General features: G+C 38.2%; 1 protein-coding gene across 5 annotated transcripts in view; it reads left to right on the top strand.

Annotated features, from left to right (window-relative positions):
• The first annotated feature begins 391 nt into the window (after positions 1-391).
• Vinc (vinculin) overlaps positions 392-21694 on the top strand; it is a 336038-nt gene continuing 314735 nt past the window's right edge. For all 5 annotated transcript variants that reach the window (XM_090383807.1, XM_090383806.1, XM_090383804.1 and 2 more), the window contains exon 1: positions 392-691. In XM_090383807.1, coding sequence (XP_090239933.1) covers positions 635-691 — 57 coding nt within the window. In that variant the 5' untranslated portion in view covers positions 392-634. The remainder of the gene's footprint in view (positions 692-21694) is intronic.

The raw sequence follows: 21694 nt of genomic DNA, 5'->3' as shown, positions 1-21694 counted from the left end.
TCAATAACTACCATTATTATCTCACATTAATTATTTACATTTTGTTTTTAAATTTAATTAATGTACCAGTTGTGGATAATTTCACCGGAGAGAGAGAAGTTGAGGATAACCACCCCGGTGATGAAGAGAGGAGAAACTAACCAATTCAGCTGTGGATATAATATTAACCACGTGCACCTTTCTTGTCATCATTTCCGATATTAGTAATAATAAAAACAAAAGCAAATAAACTTTATATCCCTTCAGTATTGTACGAGATATCCCAGTAACAAAGTTTCCAAGCAATAAGTATACAGCGAAAGGCAAGCTAAACATCTCCTTTTTTGGAACGGTACTCTTGATCCCAAGTCATTTCAAGTCATGACCGCGCCTGGACGCCCCACCTGATTCACGGAAGTGACATAGTGTAGTGTAAAGTTTTTGGGGGTGATTTAATGTTGATTTTTATTCTTTCAGTTTACATTTTTTTGGTCAAGAATACTTAAAATTTTCTTCCTCACATTGCTTTCTGTGTATATAGCTTTTACGCAATTCTTTTGCTTGTTTTACGGTGTTTCAGTGAACAAAATTGCTCAAGAAGATCAGCGCGAACGTACCAAAATTTGCCGCATCCGTCTAAATTAAGAAAATAACAATGCCTGTTTTCCACACAAAAACAATAGAAAGCATATTAGAGCCAGTTGCACAACAGGTAAGTTTATTGCTGGACGTTTGCTGTATATATAATTTTTTTCTTCTGTTCCTTAAAAAGGAAAAGTAACAGTAAAGCTGTATAGAATCAATGTCATTTGATCTTTATTGTTTTTTTTTTTTTTTTTCGAACTTCTCCTTTGAATCATATGAACAAATTGGTTGCATAAGTTGACATTTAGTGATAAAAAAATACATAATCAAAGGTAAATTACATTAAGCAACAATTTATTTTTCTTTGCCGGTAGTCAGAAAAAATATGCCAAAGTATACAAATTTGTTTTGATTTTTATTTCTATTAAAATAAAAAAAAATGCATATTCTTGATAGCTTATAACACAGTGCAAAACATTTTGAAATGTATATACGCAACTTTTATTTATTTTCTACTTATTTATTTTTATATCATTGATTGTAATATGTTTATACTTAAAAAAATAAATAAATAAAGTAGCAAGTTCATATATTCAGTATAAAAACTATATTTTTATTGTGGTACAGCTTATGAAGAATTCAGCATGTAATTCTTTGATATTCCAGATGTCTTGTTACTTCTCCCATCCTAAAAAAATTAAATATTAATGAAGTAAGACAAATATTTATTAATACATAAAATTCTGAAGTGATCAGCGAATTGATTCCCTTAAGTCAAGGTGATCTGTATGGAAATTTTAATGTTCTTTACAAAGGATAACATAGTGTTATGTTCTTTGGGAGTTTTTATTCGACATGCAGTTGATCATATTTCTAATAGTCATTTTCACAGCACCTTTCAAATGCATAGTCTCATGCTGTTGTTTGTCAATATCTTTAATAATTCCTCGGGTGTGTTATCACAAGAGTACAGATCTAAACCTCTTGGTGGCCAATTAAGTACTACTGGTAAATGACATATTTCTCTTCCTATCCATATATCTGTAAACAACAACAACAACAAAAATTCAGCTTGGATATGACCATATAGTCGTTAATCATATACCATATTTAGCAGTCGGTTGGACTTGAACCACAGTCTGCTCAAATGCGTGTGCTACTGCACTCTTGCACTTGGCTACATTAGGCCTCCTCATTAATGTTCATAGACACATTAATGTTCAGAGTATTGGCATGTTGAATTCATTTAATTCTTCCCATTTAAAATTATTGTCTCCAGCATGCACTGACAAAACCCATTGTTCAATGTTGTGTGAACTTTGCAGTGATAAATAATGGAAGGAAGCAAGCTTATACAACATCAGCCAAAATAATATATATTTTATAGTTGTAACTGCACTGCATGAAACTGATTGGAGCTCTTACAACTAGCACAGTGATTGTGATTGTTTCCCTTCCACACCAAGTGTGAAAGGCCCAGGTTCAAATTTTTCTGAGATAGGGGGAGGCAGATTTTTATTTGCTTTTTTCACACATAGTGGCTGAGTTACTTTTCTTGGGTGAGGGATGCATGTTTTTTTTGACTCCCAAAAACTCGTTTTTTCATCTTTTGAAATAGATAAAATACTGTATAATATATGCAGTTTACAGATATTGTATATCAATGCCTCATAGCTTTATCTGTTTCAGTACTAATTCTGAAACCAACCACCATTGGTGGCATACTGAGTAAGATGCTGTGTGCAAATTTTAAAGTTGTAAATAGAATTTTGCAAAACCAATGACAAAATACAACTGTAAGGTAAAAAAAAAAAAACCCTAAAAAGTACATATTATAAATACATTTAAAAATACTCTAAAGTATTATCGTTTTGTATTTTTATGTAGGTTCTTATAAATTATTATCTTTAAAAATATGTATTTTATATATAAATTTAATTAGATCATATAAAATGACCATAATATTGTCATATTATGATGATATTTTGCATTTTTTTGCGGAAATGCATTAAAGTGTACGATACATTTGAGAATCTTTTTTATTTAGATAAATTTAATTATAGCATTTTAAATTTATGCTACCTTGTGTGTTGAGTTGAGCAAGATGCCATCAACTTTTAACTTATTCAAAGTGTTATTGAATATAAATTAAACACCTCACTTACATCTCACAGGTGTCTAGTTTTCAGATGCACTAATTTGCAGAACTGTAAAATGAGACTTTCACACCTCTGTGTGGTACTCAAGATTGGTAGCTATTGCTTTATTCCACAGGATAATCACCTCCCTATAACTGCTAGCAAAATTCCTGTAAAATTCCATTGATGGAACTCCTTGAGCTGTTCTAGCAGCCTGTTTGAATTGCTTACAGAACATGCAATTACCCCTAAGTCTTTTCATTCTCTACTACCTTGAGTGTGGTAACAAACAGTTGCCATATGATTATTCAATTGAAGAATTATAATTGAATAACTGGTATATTATTCTTCGATTACCCTTCTCAGCCCATCTGTTTAATTTTTCTAGATCTTGCTGCAGTAGCATATCCTGATTATTGGCATTAACCATCCTGTAACTTGTGTATCATCTACAAATTTAGACATTAAGCTTAATATGCATTCATCAGTATTATTAATAAATATTGAAAATAATGATGGGTGTAGCCCTGAACCCTTGGGGGGTCTCCCCTAATGACATTAGTCCAAGAAGAGTAGTGCCCATTGGTAACTACTCCCACTCTACTTCTCCCACCTAGCTATCCTTTTATCAATAACAATAACTTGTACAAATATAGTGCAAACGCATCAGAAATACATAGCTATATCTGAATAAATCAGAATATTAGTAAAACGGCATCGTTTTAAGTTATATCTCATATTGTGAATACCTTCACGAGTTGCCATGATATTGCACTACTTCGAATAAGTAACGCTTCACCTAAGGAGAAGACTAATGTTACTTATTATATATAGCTATGTATTTCTGATGCGTTTGCACTATATTTATACATAGTCTAGACTCCTCCATAGCTTGAGGCTATGGAGGAGAAGACAGAGGGTGGTAATTAATGGGTGCTGCTCTTTGTGGACTAATGTTATTAGTGGAGTCCCACAGGGTTTGGTGTTGGGTCCTCCATTGTTTTGTATATTTATGAATGATATTGATGACGGTATATCAGGCTTAGTGTCGAAGTTTGCAGATGATACAAAGTTGGCAGGGTTGTTAATGACAGTAATGGCAGTGTGCTACTGTAACAGGATCTAGATAATTTGGGCAGATGGGCTAAGAAGTGGCAACTGAAGTTTAACCTTGACAAATGCAAAGTACTGCATATGGGTAGAAGTAACCCCAGAGAAATGTATGAACTGTGTGGTACTACACTTAAGGTGGTAGAAAATGAAAAAGACCTGGGAGTAATTGTGCAGTCAGAAATGAAGTTTTCTAAGCAATGCGGACAGGCGGCCAGGGCAGGTCATGGGGTTTTGTCAATGATATATAGGAATTTTGCTAGCAGGGAAAAGGAGGTGATTGTCCTTCTGTATAAGGCAATGGTCAGGCCACGCCTTGAGTACTGCATACAGGTCTGGAGGCCTCATTTTAAGAAGGATGTAGATTTGCTTGGGCATGTACAGAGAAGGTCAACAAGATTGGTGATTGGAATGAAGCAATCCTCTTACCAAGAGAGGCTTAAATTCTGCAAATTGCAGTGGCTGGAGGAGACTAGGCACCTGCACGGTGATCTGATTGAGGTGTATAAGGCCTTGAATGGGTTGAGCACGCTGAATTCTGATGGGATCCTTCCACTTGTTCAGATTACGAACCTAAGGGGGCATAAATTCAAATTAAGAAAAGACAGATGTAGAATAGATGTGCGGAAATTTGCCTTTAGCCAGTGGGTGGTTAATTGCTGGAACAAACTTCCATCTGTCGTGGAAGTTGATAGGTTAAATAAATTTAAGGAGGAACTGGACAGGCATTTGGACGAAATGGTGTGATATTTTTTTTTTTTTTGGCTGATGCTGCATAAGCTCATACACTTGCTTTCTTGCATCACATGCCACTACTACTACTACTACCTCCTTTGTGACTTGATTACAGATTAACTTATATCTGTCAGAGGCTTTTGTGTTGCCTGATAATTTATATGCATCCTGTGCATTTTACCAGGAGCATAGTTAATTCATCCGGCATCCATTTAGGCCTGAACCTTGAACAGTATTTCTTAGTTGGTGTGAAAAGCCTAGTAGTTTCCAAGATTAAGTCCTGGAAGGCTTCCCATTTAGAATTCACTGTTGGTAACATCATCAGTTGATCCCACTCCATAAAATATAAAAACTGTGTGAGACCTCTGTAGTCAGTCACCTTTACGAAAACAAAAACTCTTACATCTTTAAGTAAATCCCACATCAGTACACTGTGATCACTGTCGCCTACTGGTTCCTTTTTCTGCAAATTCCTAATGCATGCGTCATCACTGCTGATAATCAGATCAAGGATATTACTTCCTCTGGTTGCCCCTTGAACATGTTGCTGTAGAAAACAATCCTCCAATAAATCCACAAAAGTCTTGCTAGCGTGCCAGTGATCAACCCACAAGTTCCAGTCAATATCTGGAAAGTTAAAATCCCCCATTACAAGACGTTCTGATTTACTGGCCCATTCTGTTTCCCTGCACAACTGTTAATTGTACTCATCAGTGTCATTAGGCCTATAACATACTCCTACTCTCATTTTCCCTTTCCTAGTGTTTATGTCACACCAAATAGACTGAACATTGCACTGTCCACCTGTGTCAACTGGATGCACTTCTTTAGATTTTGTTTCTTAACTAACAGCATAACCACTCCTCCCTTCCTACCCTGTCTGTCCTTTCTGTACACATTGTACTCCCCAAATTCCAATTCTGCACTGCTTATATATTCGTATGACACCATGTCTCTGATATCCCAACAATATCTACCTTTGATGTCTTGATTAGCACTTCAAATTCATCAATTTTATTTATTATACTTCTAGCATTAGTGTACATACAAGTATATATCAAGGCGCCTCCGTAGCCAGGTGGGCAGGAGCAGCAGTGCGTAGCACACGCTTCTTGATTAGATCGTGGTTCGAGCCCGTGACCACCAAATATGGAGGATGCGGAAAGGTCAGGGAATGACTACAGCATATCCCCAGAGCAATATGGCCTTAAGTGCCAGTGCTCCTAAAAACCAAATAACAATAACAAACAAACAAGTATATATGCACTTCGTCTTACTCTTAGTTATCCTAACCCAACTCATGTATTTACTTGTTCCATGATTTACCCTATACCTCAAACTCTCATAGACGCCCATCAGAATGCTGAGTTGGTGCCTAATTTCTTCACAGTCTCTGCACCTAGTACACACAAAGACATCCTCGTTGGCTAGATCATGTCCTGTTCTAGACAGATCTGCATACATTTCACATTTCGTACATTGTTTTAGACCGTGATGTGTGGGAGAATGGAGAATCGACCCTTTCAGTTGTTCTGCAAGCCATAGCACTCTGGCTATTCTGTGAATGCTTCTTTGCTGCTGTATTCTGGGTCATGATTTTGTTTAAGTATAAATTAATTAACAATGAAATTTAATAAGATTAATAAAATTTATTGATAATGCTATACTAATCTAACAGATTTCTGTTACGATTTTACATTAAACCTTACGGTATTCCGTATCGTATAACAATGGCGGCAAGTTACGAATGTAAAATCTACGGACACTAAGTATTAACTTTCAAAATCGCTATCTAAATTCAAAATAAACCACGGAGCTTGGCAAGAACTATAAACCTACTTATAGAAAATAATTTAGAACACCTCAATCAGATCCCCTCACAGGTGCCTAGTCTCCAGTAGCTGCAATTTGTAGAACTTAAGTCTTTCTTTATAAGAGCACCCCTTTGTTTCCTTTAGCAGTCTTGTTACCCTTCTCTGTACTCGTTCTAGCAACCCTACATCCTTCCTAAAATGAGGCTTCCAGACATGTATGCAGTACTCATGGTGTGGCCTGACCATTGCCTTATACAAGGGGATAATCACCTCCTTATTCCTGCTTGCAAAATTCCTGTATATCATTGAGAAAACCCCATGACCTACTCTGGCAGCTTGTCTGCACTGCTCAGAAAACTTCATATCTGATTGCACAATTAACCCCAGATCTCTTTCATTCTCCACTACTCTGAGTGTAACACTGCATACTTGGTACATTTATCTGGGGTTACTGCTACCCATATCCCCCAGTTTCCACTTCTCAGCACATCTACCCAACTTTTCCAGATCCTGTTGCAGCAACATACTGTCATTACTGTTATTAACAACCCGTCCAACCTTTGTATCATCTGCAAACTTTGACATTAAGCTTTATATACCTTCATCAATATCATTGATAAATAAACAAAACAACAATGGGCCCTCTGAACCCTGAGGAACACCGCTAATAACATTAGTCCACATAGAGCAGTACCCATTGATCACCACTCTGTCTTCTCCCACTCAACCATTTTTGTATCCATTGTAGCAAGTTGCCCTTAAATCCATACTGCTCCAATTTGTACAGTAGTCTTTCATGTGCAACAGTATCAAAAGCTTTCCTAAAATACAAGTATATGATATCAAAATTATTTTTTCATTTAGTTCCTTTGTGACCACATTATAGTATCCGATGAAATTGGTCATCCTCTCGACAAACCCATGGTTTGTCTGAATTATTACTGCTGTCTTGTCTAATTGATCCTGCAATGCTTCTTTAACCAGTGACTCCATTATTTTCCCTGGAACAGAAGTCAAACTAACAGGTCTGTAATTACTCGTGTTACCCTTTGTGAATTGGAGATACATTTGCACATCTCCAGTCCGTGGGGACTTCCCCCGAGTCCAATGACTCTCATAATTATGGCTAAGGGTTTGCTTATTTTCTTTGCTGCCTCCTTCATTTAACTCCCTGTTAGAGTTTGTTAAGCATCTGGCCCTCTCCCCCTTGAATAACTCCTCTTGTGTGAATGTAGATGCAAAATACTCATTTAGTTCGGCAGCTATCTGAGAATGATCATTTACAGACAAACTCTTGATATCAAGTGGACCAATCTGATTCACCCCTTCCTTTTAGATTTTTTTTATAAGTAAAGAAGTCTTTGCTTTTTTTCTTTGCATCTTTTGCCAAAGATTTTTCATAATCTGCCTTCACTTGCCTAACCTCCTTTGTGACTTGATTACAGACTAGCTTGTATCTACCACAGACATTTTTGTTGCCTGACAATTTATGTGCATCCCATGCATTTTTCTTCTCTGCCATGAGTCTCATTAGTTCATCTGACATCCATTTGGGCCTGAACCTAGAGCAGTATTTCTTAGTTGGAACAAAAAACCTAGTAGCTTCCAAAATTACTTCCTTGAATGCTTCCCATTTAAAATTTTTTGTTAGTAACATCATCAGTTGGTCCCACCATATAAAATTTAAATACTGTCTCAGACCACTGTAGTTGCCTTTATGAAAGCAAAAATCCTTTCCTTTACTCCTGATGGTAGTTTCATCTTTAAGTAGACAGAGTGGTAATCAATGGACACTGTTCATCGTGGACTAATGTTATTAGTGGAGTCCCTCAGGGTTCAGTATTGGGTCCATTATTGTTTTCTGTATTTATAAATGATATTGATGATGGTATATCAAGCTTAATGTCCAAGTTTGCAGACGATACAAAGTTGGCAGGGTTGTTAAGGACACTACTGATGCTATGCTGCTGCAACAGGATCTGGAAAGGTTGAGCAGATGGGCTGAGAGGTGGCAAATGAAGTTTAACATTGACAAATGTAAAGTAGTATATATGGGGAAACAGCAACTTCAGAGCAACGTATCAGCTCTTTGGTACTACACTGACAGTGGTAGAGAATGAAAAGGACCTGGGGGTAATTATGCAGGCAGATATGAAGTTCTCTGAGCAGTGCAGCCCGTCTGCAAGAGTAGCTCATGGTGTCTTGTCAATGATATACAGGAATTTTTGTAGCAGGGATAAGGAGGTGATTATTCCCTTGTATAAGGCAATGGTCAGGCCACACCTTGAGTACTGTATACAGGTCTGGAGGCCTCATTTCAAGAAGGATGTAGAACTTCTGGAATGAGTACAGAGAAGGGCAACAAGATTAATGAATGGAACAAAGGGTTGCTCTTATGAAGAAAGGCTTAAGTTTTGCAAATTACAGTGTCTGGAGACTAGGCACCGGCGAGGTGATCTGATAGAGGTGTATAAAGCCTTGAATGGTTTGAGCATGCTCAATGCCGATGGGATTCTTCCTCTTGCTCAGAATAATCACCTGAGAGGGCATAAATTCAGATTGAGGAAAGACAGATGTAGGATAGATGTGTGGAAATTTGCCTTTAGCCAGCAGGTAGTTGATTGGTGGAACAGACTTCCATGCCTTGTTGTGGAAGTTGATAGCCTAAATAAATTTAAAGCTCAGCTGGATGGGTATTTCGAACGAATGGAGGGGTGAAGTGGAAGTGTTTTTTTTTTTTTTTTTTTTTTTCTTTTGGCTGGTGCTGCATAGGCTTGCTTTCTTGCATCATATGCCTCTACTAATGCTAAGTAAATCCCGCATCAGTACACTGTGATCACTGCCACCTAGTGGTTCCTTTATCTGTAAATTCTTAATGCATGAATAATCACTGCTGATAATCAGATCAAGAGTGTTACTCCCTCTTGTTGCCTCTCTAACATGCTGCTGTAGAAAACAATCATCGAATAAATCCACAAAAGCCTTGCTAGTCTGCGAGTGACCAACTCAAAAGTTCCAGTCTATATCAGGGAAATTAAAATCCCCCATTATAAGACACTCTGATTTACTGGCCAACTCTTATTTCTCTGTATAATTGTTTATTGTACTTATCAGACTCATTAAGCCTATAACAAATTCCTACCCTCATTTTTGCTTTCCCAGTGTTTATGTCACACCAAACTGACTCAACATTGCACTGGCCATCTATGTCAACTGGATGCATTTCCTTAGATTTTGTGTTTCTTAACTAACAGCATAACCCTTCCTTCCTATCCTGTCTGTCCTTTCAGTACAAATTATACTCCCCAAATTCCAATTCTGTATCTTTTATATCTGAGTGTCACCACGTCTCTGATACCCCAACAATATCTGCCTTGGATGTCTTAACCAGCACTTCAAATTCATAAAATTTGTTTACTATATTCCTAGCATTGGTGTACATGCAAGTATACATGCCCCTGTCTTACTCTTCGTTACTCTAACTCAGCCCATGTATTTACTTGTTTCGTGACCCCCAGCAATTCCTGAAATTCCCAGCGACTGGCTTTCCGGGCTGCTGCTCATTTCAATAGAAGCAGTGCAAAAATCATCTCCACCTCTGCCTGCAGCTACTGTTAACCTATTAGTGTGTGAATCCCCCTAAGCTAGCAGTTTTCCGACCCACCTAACATCGCCTCGATACCATCAGAAAATATTCTTGCACACTTTCTATTTAAGTGTATTTCACCCCTGTAGAAGCAGTCTCTCCTGTTAACAAGCACAGACCACACTGAGAAAAATTCTACTCCATGAGCCCTGCACAGTCTTTCCAGGGCCAAATTGATTGACAAGGCTCTTATCATATACTCCCTCCTATCTTGTCTGGGCAGGATTTTAGACACTTTCAAATTTAACCCAAACTCGTGACTTTTTTTCAGCATTGATTTGTACTTGCTTAGTAAATCCACAGGTCTCTTACACTTAATGTCATTAGTGTCAATGTATACAACAATATCACCTTTTGGGCCCTTAAAAGATGATATCTGCTCTATAACGTCATCAACTTTTGCCCCTGGCAGACATACCCCTGGTCCTATTCCACCTATCCTTTTTGCACAATATATATCCCGTTTCCCTGACAATTGAGTTACCAACAATAACTGGTTCCTGTGAGACCAGCACATTCTGCCCTGAATATTGCTGCTGTGTTTCCTGGTGCATAAGAGTGTGCTCTGGCATTGAGTTGGGCAGCTGAGAACTTGATGGGCCCCCCCCATTTTAATTCATTTGAGGGCATTCACCCGACTCTTCAAACTCTCATAGCCCATCAGAACGCTGAATTGGCATCTAATTTCTTCACATTCTCTACACCTAGCGCGCGCACACACACACACACACACACACACACACACACACACACACACACACACACACACACACACACACACACACACACACACACAAAGACATTCTCCATGGCTAGATCATGTCCTGTTGGAGAGAGATCCACAAACATGTCACATTTTGCACATTTTTTTATACTGTGATGCATTAGAGAATCAACCCTTACGGTTCTCCCATGAAGCACAGCACTTTTGCTACTTTGCATAAGTTGCTTTGGTGCTCTTGTCTCGGGCATGATTTCCATTTAAATACAATTCAGTTAACAATAAAAAAATTAAAAGGATTTATAAATTTAATTCTGTAAGTGCCAGTACTGTACTAAGCTAACTGATTCTTACTACAGTGCTAAGTATTATGCTATCTAGTTTTACGTTATGCCTTATGCTATCAAGTTTGAGATATACGTAATGCTATTCCGTATGAATACTACACAATGGTGGCAAGTTTCGAATGGTTCAAGTTTTACCGATACTAAGTAATAACCCACAAAGTCTCTATCTAAGTTCAAAATAAACTAAGTATTGTAACTAGGGATATAAAGCTACGTCTAGAAAATAAATGAATATGCCAATTTAGTCAATAAAATGGTAAAAATTTAAGAAAAATTTCTCTATTTACTGGAGCTGTAGAAACTTCTCCCACACTGAACTAATCTTATTCCTACCTTTTTGATCTAAACTTGTAGTATAACTTAAACAGTATAACTTAAATGTATAACATTATAACGTAAACGTATAAAACTTATAACATAAATAATGTAAACTTGTAGTATAACAAATATATGTAATAATGTAAACTTATAGTATAACAAATATATGTAATAATGTAAACTTTATAGTATAATAATATAAACTCAATAGCGTAATATATAATAATGTCAATTTGATAGCGTAATATATTGAAATATAGCAAAAGCTTAATAGTTCAGTACCTACCTCTTCAAACGTTTATCACAAAATTTGTTTAAAGAAGATGAAATAAAATTGAAGTTAAACTACATCAGTAATTAAAATAGAGCCCAGAGGAAAACAAAATGCATTCCTTTTTCTATATAACAACCATAGGAAGAAGGAATGCATTTAATTTTTCTCTGGGCTCTATTTTAATTAGTGATGTAGCTTAACTTTAATTTTATTTCATCTTCTTTATACGAATTTTGTGATAAACATTTGAAGAGGTAGGTACTAAACTATTAAGCTTTTGCTATATTTCAATATATGATTATACCAACAGTACCTTAAGTCATAACTGTAAACTTTGCTATCATTTTTCAGCCTGGAATGTAATTGTTAACAGGAGAGATTGCTTCTATAGGGATGGGATACACTTAAATAGAAAGGGTGCAAGAATATTTGCTGATGCTATCGAGGCAGTGTTAGGTGGGTCGAAAAACTGCTAGCTTGGGGGGAGACAAAGACTAATGGATTAACAGTAGCCACTGGCAGAGGTGAAAGAGATTCTTGTACTGCTTCTATTGGAATGAGCAGAAGCCTGAAAAACAAGATGCAGGATATTTCAGAGACTGCTGGAAGTCATTGTGATACAAGTAAACACATGGGTTGTGTTAGGGTAGCTAAGAATAGAAACAGGTGCATGTATACTTGCGTGTACACCAATGCTAGGAGTTTAGTAAATAAATTTGATGAATTTGAGGTATTGCTCAAAACATCAAAGGCAGATATTGTTGGGATATCAGAGACGTGGTGTCACACAGATATAAGGAATGCAGAACTGGAATTTGGGGAGTACAATGTGTATAGAAAGGATAGACAGGACAGGAGGGGAGGAGGGGTTATGCTATTAGTTAAAAAACACATAAAATCCAAGGAAGTGAAGCCAGTCGACATTGATGGACAGGGCAGTGTCGAGTCAGTTTGGTGTGACACAAGCATAGGTAAATCAAAATTGAGAGTAGGAGTGTGCTATAGGCCTAATGACTCTGATGAGTATAATAAGATACTGTACAGGGAAATAGAATGGGCCAGTAAATCAGAGAGTCTTATAATGGGGGATTTTAATTTCCCAGATATTGACTGGAATTTGTGGGTTGGTCACTCACACACTAGCAGGGCTTTTGTGGATTTATTGGATGATTGTTTTCTACACCAGCATGTTCGGGAGGCAACTAGAGGGAGTAATACTCTTGATCTGATTAACAGTAGTGATTCTTCATGCATTAGGAATCTGCAGATAAAGGAACCACTGGGTGGCAGTGATCACAGTGTGCTGAAGTGGGATTTACTCAAGGAGGTAACTACCATCAGAGGTAAAGGGAAGGGTTTTTGCTTTCGTAAAGGCGACTATGATGGTCTGAGACAGTATTTAAATTCTATACAGTGGGACCAACTGATGATGTTACCAACAGCAAATTCAAAATGGGAAGCATTCATGGAACTAATCTTGGAAGCTACCAGGCTTTACATACCAACCAAGAAATATTGTTCAAGGTTCAGGCCTAAATGGTTGTCAGATGAACTAATGAGACATATGGCAGAGAAGAAAAATGCATGGGATACATACAAATTAATGGGTGACATGGAAGCCTATGATAGATATAAGTTGGTCTGTAACCAAGTCACAAAGGAGATTAGGCAGGCAAAGGCAGATTATGAGAAATCCTTGGCAAAGGACGCAAAGAAAAACAGAAAAGAGTTCTTTACCTATTTAAACTCAAGAAGGAAAGGGATGAATCAGATTGGTCCACTGGATGTTGATGGTTCAACAGTTGAGGATCCAGCTCAGGTGGCTAACAAACGAAATGAGTATTTTGCATCTACATTCACACATGAGGAGTTATTCAGGAAGGGGAATGTCGTCGTAGGTGAAGTAAACATTGGCAGTGAGCTAGATTATTTTCTAATAACTGAGAGGAAAGTGGAGGAGAAATTGTTGAGGATAAACATAAAAAAGGCACCCGGGGTGGATGGGATCTATCCAGTTATATTAAAGGAGGCAGCAAAGGAAGTAAGCAAACCCCTAGCCATAATTATGAGAGCTTCTTTGGACTCAGGGGAGGTACCCATGGACTGGAGATGTGCAAATGTAACCCCAATTCACAAAGGAGGATCAAAAGCTGACACAAATAATTATAGACCTGTTAGTTTAACTTAGGTTCCAGGAAAATTAATGGAGGCACTGGTTAAAGAAGCACTGCAGGATCATCTGGACAAGAATTCAGTTATAGCTCAGACACAGCATGGTTTTGTTAAGGGCAGGTCTTGTCTGACCAATTTGATTGGATACTATGATGTAGTCACAAAAGAACTGGATGCAGGGAATAACTTTGATATTATGTATTTGGATCTTAGAAAGGCTTTTGATACTGTTGCGCATGGAAGACTGCTGCACAAATTGGAGAAGTGTGGCACTGGAGGCAAATTGCTGCTATGGATAAAGGGATGGTTGAGTGGCAGAAGACAGAGAGTGGTAATCAATGGACACTGCTCAACGTGGACTAATGTTATTAGTGGAGTTCCTCAGGGTTCAGTGTTGGGTCCATTGTTGTTTTCTGTATTTATAAATGATATTGATGATGGTGTATCAGGCTTAATGTCCAAGTTTGCAGACGATACCAAGGTTGGCAGGGTTGTTAAGGACACTACTGATACTATGCTGCTGCAACAGGATCTGGAAAGGTTGAGCAGATGGGCTGAGAGGTGGCAAATGAAGTTTAATATTGACAAATGTAAAGGACTACATATGGGAAACAGTAACCCCAGATCAACGTATCAACTCTGTGGTACTACGCTGACAGTGGTAGAGAATGAAAAGGACCTGGGGGTAATTGTGCAGGCAGATATGAAGTTCTCTGAGCAGTGCAGACGAGCTGCAAGAGTAGCTCATGGTGTCTTGTCAATGATATACAGGAATTTTTCTAGCAGGGACAGGGATGTGATTATTCCCTTGTATAAGGCATTGGTCAGGCCACACCTTGAGTACTGTATACAGGTCTGGAGGCCTCATTTCAAGAAGGATGTAGAGCTGCTGGAACGAGTACAGAGAAGGGCAACAAGATTAGTGAATGGAACAAAGGGTTGCTCTTACGAAGAAAGGCTTAAGTTTTGCAAATTACAGAGCCTGGAGACTAGGCATCGGCGAGGTGATCTGATAGAGGTGTATAAGGCTTTGAATGGCTTGAGCATGCTCAATGCCGATGGGATTCTTCCTCTTGCTCAGAATAATCACCACCTGAGAGGGCATAAATTCAAATTGAGGAAGGACGGATGTCGGATAGATGTGCGGAAATTTGCCTTTAGCCAGCGGGCAGTTGGTTTGTGGAATAGACTCCCATCGCTTGTTGTTGAAGTTGATAGCCTAAATAAATTTAAGGCTCAGCTGGACAGGTATTTCGAACGAACGGAGGGGTGAAATGGGAGTAGTGGTTGTTTTTTTTTTTTTTTTTGGCTGATGCTGAATAAGCTTGCTTTCTTGCATCATATGCCTCTACTAATGCTAATCATATTGTAATATATGGTCATCTAAACTTCATAGCGTAGTACATATTGCTGCATAACTTGTGAATAGAGTTTTGTTATTATTGCATTTAGGTCTGTCTGCTAACTTAGTGTATTCTCAAATTAAATTGAATTTCAACAGAAATCATGTCTTAGACTAGAGCAATAAAGCAAAGGGCTCAAAGTAATGAGAGAACTGAAAGGGGAGCAATTTCCTCTTTCTATATCATGTAGTAGTTCTTGTGCTTGATACAGCTAAGGAGGATGTCTTTGTGTGTTTAGTGCAAAGAGTATGAGGAAATTAGGTACGAATTCGGCATTCTGATGGGTGTTTATGAGAGCTTGAAGAACAGGGTTGATGCCATGGAAGGAATTCAAATGGGGGGGCCATCAAGTTCTCAGCTGTCCAACTCATTGCCAGTGCATACACTCGTGCATAATTCAAAACAGCAGCAATTCCCAAGGCAGAATGTGCTGGTCCCACAGGAAATAGTGTTGGTGACTCTCTCTTGTCAGGGGAAACAAGAAATTTTTGTGCAAAAAGGATAGATGAAAGTGGTTCTTACAGTGCATCTCTTGGAACATGTAGCAGCCCAAAGAGCAAGGCATTGGGGATTTCAAGGCCTGCTAGGGGGGGGAGGGGTGCTCGTGGAAAAAACAAATATATATGGCCTGTTTTGGGGTAACTACAAGTAAGAACAGGTTCATACCCAATAGCCAAAAAAATATGAACCTTTATTCAGTATGGAATCGGGCTGTCTTTCTTTTGAATAACAGGAAGTGCTTTGGTGTGGCATGGATTCTGTAAAATGTTTTAGTGTGTTTTGGTCTTATTGTATAAAGATAGGAATACCTTATCGAATATTTTGTGTAGCTGCAACAAAGTTGAAGGAAGAGGACTTCATTACCAAATAGTTCTCTCCAGCCTATCCCACACATTCTCAATAGGATTGAGATCAAGTGAATGTAGAGGCCAGAGAAGATGGTGGAAATCCATGCCATGTTCTCCAAACCATTCTTGTGTGATATGTGGTGCATTGTCATCCATAAAGTAGCCATCACCGTTGGGTTAAAAATGTAACATTGCAGGGTGCAGTAGATCTGATACAAAATTCCAGTATTCCCTGGATGGCATTCAACCTTCTACCGGTATCAATGGACGCAGTCCATGCCAACAATACAGCAGGATCCATCACTCCGTGAGGCCCTTGCCACACTCTCTGCCTACCATCAGTGCAAAACAGTGTATTGTGATTTGTCTGACCATGTGACTTTTTTCCATTGTTCCACTGTCTAATTAAAACACTCTCGGCACCACTACAAGTAGATTTTTCTTTTTTTTTTTTTTTTTTTTTTTTTGAAACAAGTGGCTTCCAATAGTCAGGCAACTGGCAATACCCAATTTTTTTCAAGGCAGGCCTCCTTAGAGTATGGTGGTTCACTCTTGAAGTACTGTTTTTCTGCCACATTTATGCCCTTGAGATGTGGAAGAACTGCTTGCTCTCCAGTCATTAAAAACCTTTGAGATGAATGCTGCTGAGAAACCAGTTATGTTTTTTATTTCTTAAATCATTGCTCCCACGATAAGACCATTTTTCAAAATATGGATAGGTCACTTGTTTTTTTTATTAGAACCTATAGTACTTTGTACCGTGCTTGGGTTGGAGGTTAAGAAGACGAAAGAAGATATTTGTTGACACTGGACTTGAACTTCTGTAGATTGTAATTTTCAGGAAATACATATGAAGGAAGGTTGTTCCAGAAAACTGCAGTTGAATGAATAAATGAGGAAGATGAAAAGTTGGTTCTGTGGGTTTGAAGTTGGACAGTAAATGGATGTTGGCTGGTGGCGGCACGTGTTTGGACTGTTTTGAAAGAGAGAGCGGGAATTATAGAAGCCAGTTCAGAAGAACAGTGCCCATGGAAGTATCTGTAGAAGAGGCATGCAGCAGAAACAGTACGTCTATGAGAAAGCGAGTGGAGAGACTCTGTTAGAGATGAATCATTAATTAACCTAACTGCCCTCTTCTGAATGCAATCAAGAAGCCTGAGAGAGGTTTTGGGGGCACCACCCCAGATGTGGGAACAATATTCCATGGCAGGGCGGATTTGCGATTTATACGGAATGAGCAGCTGTTTGGAAGAAAAGTAACTCCGAGAGCGAAAGAGAAAACCAAGTTTTTTAGATGCAGAGGAAGCAATATTTGTAATGTGCTTGTGCCAAGAGAGATTAGAAGTCAGGGTAATCCCCAAAAGAGATATATCATTTTGCCTAGAAATCGGAGTGTCACTAAAGACAAGCATAGGAGCAGAAGAATCCTTTTTGCGAGATATAAGACAAGACTGAGTTTTAGAAGGGTTGAAATCAACTAAGTTGTCTTTGCCCCACTGGAGAATTACCTGAAGATTGGCATTTAAGGAATTGGTAGCAGATTTTCGAGAAGTCGAAGCTGATTGAGTAGGACAAGGTTTCTCAAATTGGAAAGTTGAATGCAATGTGCTATCATCGGCAAAACTATGGATAGGATTTCCAGTCAATGGAAGAAGGTCATTGATATACAAAAGGAAAAGAGTGGGGGAAAGAACTGAACCTTGGGGGACACCAGCATTAGTGGAGAAGTTAGAAGACAGAGAGCCATCTACCATCACCGTCAGTGAGCGATCAGAGAGAAAACTGGATAACCAATTACTAAAAACAGTTGGCAAACCATAAGATGGAAGCTTGTTTAGAAGACCTTTATGCCAAACACAATCAAAAGCCTTTGAGATGTCAAGAGCAATGGATAGGTCACTTGTTTTCTCTATACTGTATTATTCTACTGGGTGGTTATCTAATAAGTTTCTCTATTCAGGAGACCCTAGTGTCAAAACGGTTAGAGTTAGTTCTGTGAAAATCAGTAGGTATGTCATTTAGGGTATGGGGAAGTGATTTGTAGAAGAAAAAGAATTCGTTTATTTCTGCCACCAGTGGGAAAAATGGCGCTGCACATATGTAAAATTGTCATTTACTTCAAGACATGCTGCTTACGCAAATGACATCCTGTTAGATAAAAGCAGAAAGGCCAACGCCACTGTCAATAACCATTATGGCTCTTACAAAAAAGGAACGTGCTCCTTTAGTAAAACTGTTATACCAGAATAATAGTAACGCTAATGCAGCACTATGTAAATATCGGAAACTTAAAGGTTTGCGTAAAGGATCTTTGACGTCAGTGGGGCTTCGAAAAGTAATAGAGAAATTTGAAACGACCGGAGAGTTAGGTGTAATTCCAGGCAGGGGGCCAGATGACCACGTGTCGGAATGGAGGTAGTGGATGAAGTGGCGGTTGCAATGGTCAGAATGCAAAACACTGCCAGTCAGTAGTGCCAGAGGTGTGTCAAGAGACTTGAACCTTCCTTGGTCTACTGTATGTAAAGTGCTTCGATTTATGCTGGTTCCTGTACAAGATTCATATAGTGCTGCAAGAACTAAAGTCTTGTGATCAGCAACAATGAATAGACTTTATTCTATGATTTCTGGCTTGAATGGTCTTGTGGTCTGATGAGGCACATTTCACTCTTCGTAAATGCACAAAATTGCAGAATATGGGGAACTCCTCATTCATCTGCTGTGCATGAAAGACCACTACAAAGTTCATACATTACAGTATGGTGTGGATTCACAGCAGAGTTTATAATCGGACCATTTTTCTTTGAAGAGTGTACACCTCATGGCCCTGTAAGGTGTACAGTAACTAGTGCACGGTACTGTGCTCTTCTAAGAGATTACATTATTCCCGCTCTGCAAGGAAGGCAATGCTTGGAGACTGTAGTGTTCATGCAAGATGGTGTCCCTCCCCAAGATGGTTGACAAGTGAAGGAACTGCTCTGTTCAACATTCTGAAATAATTGCATCATTTCTAGAGACTTTCTGCAATTCTGCCCATCCGATCAGCAGATCTCGATCCCTACGATTTTTGGCTATGGGGATACCTGAAAGACAGAGTTTACCTTGGGGCATACAGATGCTTGTTGATTTGAAAGCAAGCATTAAACAACATGTAGCCAACATCCCCAATGAGATGCTACACGAAACTGTGTCGCATTCAGTCTTCCATTTTTAGGATGTCATCTCAAGTGAAGGAAAGCGCATATAGAACAAAATCTGTAGATTTTTAAGTTCTGATATTAAAATCGAATCCTAAGTTAAGTATTCCATCTCGTGTTTACAGTGCCACTTTCTCCTCTTGTGGCAGAAATTTGAAGTAATTTTTTTTTCTTCTACAAATCGCTTCCCCATACCCTAAATGACATACCCACCAATTTTCACAGTGCTATTTTTAATCATTTTGACACTAGGGTCTCCTGAATAGGGAAACTTATTTTATAACTACCTGGTATATTATTGCATTTGAACCTGCATTCTCCATTCTATATTACTGCAGTCGAACAACCTGGGCAGTCTTCATCCCATGTAACAGTTTTTTTGCATTTATTTGCATTTTTTCTGTCTGTGACTGTCTTAATACAAAGATTTGTATTTTTTTGGCCACTGTGTATATATATATATATATATATATATATTTGTATGTAGACTAATATGGTTTGTTGCTAGGAACATAGTAAATAAATTTAATGAATGAATTTGAAGTACTGATTAAGTCATAAAATGCAGACATTAAAGGGATATTGGAGATGTGGTGAGTCTCAGACGTATGGGATTCAGAATTTCAAAATGGGGAGTACAATGTGTACAGAAAAGATGGACAGGAGGGTAGGGGTTATTCTCTTAGTTAAGAAGCATATTAAATCTAAGGTGGTGCAACCAGTTGACATGGAGAGCCAGAGAAATGTTGAATCAGTTTGATGTGACATAATCATTAGAAAAATGAAAATGAGAGTAGGAGTGTGTTATAAGCTGAACAACAGGATTGTGATGAGCTAAAACAAACAACTAACTATACAGAAAAAAAGGAGTGGCCAGTAAATCTATCTGTATATCAAGCTACATTAAGCCTGACATACCTTCATAAATATCATTAATAAATATAGTAAACATCAATGAGCCCAGCAGTGAACTCTGGGGCACACCGCTAATAACATTAGTCCATGAACAGCAGTGTCCATTAATAACTCTCTCTGTTTTTCTCCCACTCAACCATCCCTTTATCCAAAGCAGTAACTTGCTCTTAGTGCCAACTGTATACAGCAGTCTTTTATGTGCAACAGTATCCAAAGCTTTTGTGAAATTCAAGTATATGATACCAAAATTAATTTTCGCTTCAAGTTGCTTTGTTATTGCATTATAGTATCCATCTGATTGATAAGACAAGCTAGATAGTTCTACATTACTTTTTTAACCAGTGATTCCATGTCACCCTTTGATCCCCCCCTTTGTGAACTGGAGATACGTTTGCACATCTCAAGTCCATAGGGACCTCTTCTGAATCCAAAGATGCTCTCATAATTATGGCTGAGGGTTTGTTTACCTCCTTTGCTGCTTCCCTTTTATAGTTGGATAGATCCCATCCACCCCAGGTGCCTTTTTTTATGTTTGGCTTCAACAATTTGTTTTCCACTTTCCTTTCAGTAATTAATCTGACATCCATTTAGGTCTAAGCATTGAACATTAATACTTAGTTATTTATATGTTATGAAAACCTTCAATGATTACTTCCCTGAATGGTTCTCATTTAGCATTTTCTTGGTAATATCATCAGTTGGTTCCACTGCACAGAATTTAAAAACTGTCTGACACCTCTTTAGTCACCGATATGAAAGCAAAAGTCCTTCCCTTAACCCTGACAGTAGTTACATCGTTCAGTAAATCCCCATCAGTACTCTGTGATAATTTATCTGCAGGTTCTTAATGTATGAGGAATTACTGCCGATAATCAGATCAAGAGTACTTTACTGCTTTCTCTAGTTTCCTCTATAACATACTGCTATAGAAAACAGTCATCCAATAAATCCACAAAAGTCTTGCTAGTGTGCGAGTGACCAGCCCACATGTTCCAGTAAATATCTGGAAATTTAAAATTATTACCCAGTCAGAATGTCTTAAGACATTTTAATTTACTGGCCGGATTGTATACTGTTCAGGCCAGTAAATCAAAACCTTCTGTTTCTTGATTGTGAGATTGACACACATTATTGTGCTTTGTTAGGTGACTGATTAGTGCCATAAGCAGGATGCTGTTTCTAGGGACTATGAGGAGTTTCCAATTTCATTGTAATAACTGCTTTATTGCAGGTGATATCCAAGTACGTTAATTAACAGTGGAGTGTATTTTATGTCCAAATGTACAGGATTAATATCACAATGTGCATATCCACATCTATTTGGTCCTTGAGGTTGTCACAGACATTCTCTCAGATATACCAGACAAGCTGTACTTGCTACCTGGGAGTCTAAAACGCTGATGGAACTGATATTCGGGTGACACTCAAGTCAAGTGCACCCAATTTCGGCGAAGTTTGGACTGTCTGTGACAGACAAATTCTCTGCTTGTACCTT

This window comes from Mastigoproctus giganteus, chromosome 10 (assembly GCF_048544385.1).
Source record: "Mastigoproctus giganteus isolate SK-2022 chromosome 10, ASM4854438v1, whole genome shotgun sequence".
NCBI lineage: Eukaryota > Metazoa > Arthropoda > Arachnida > Uropygi > Thelyphonidae > Mastigoproctus > Mastigoproctus giganteus.
The sequence above is the reverse complement of the archived record's forward strand: the minus strand, read 5'-3'. Positions and strand labels throughout refer to the sequence as shown.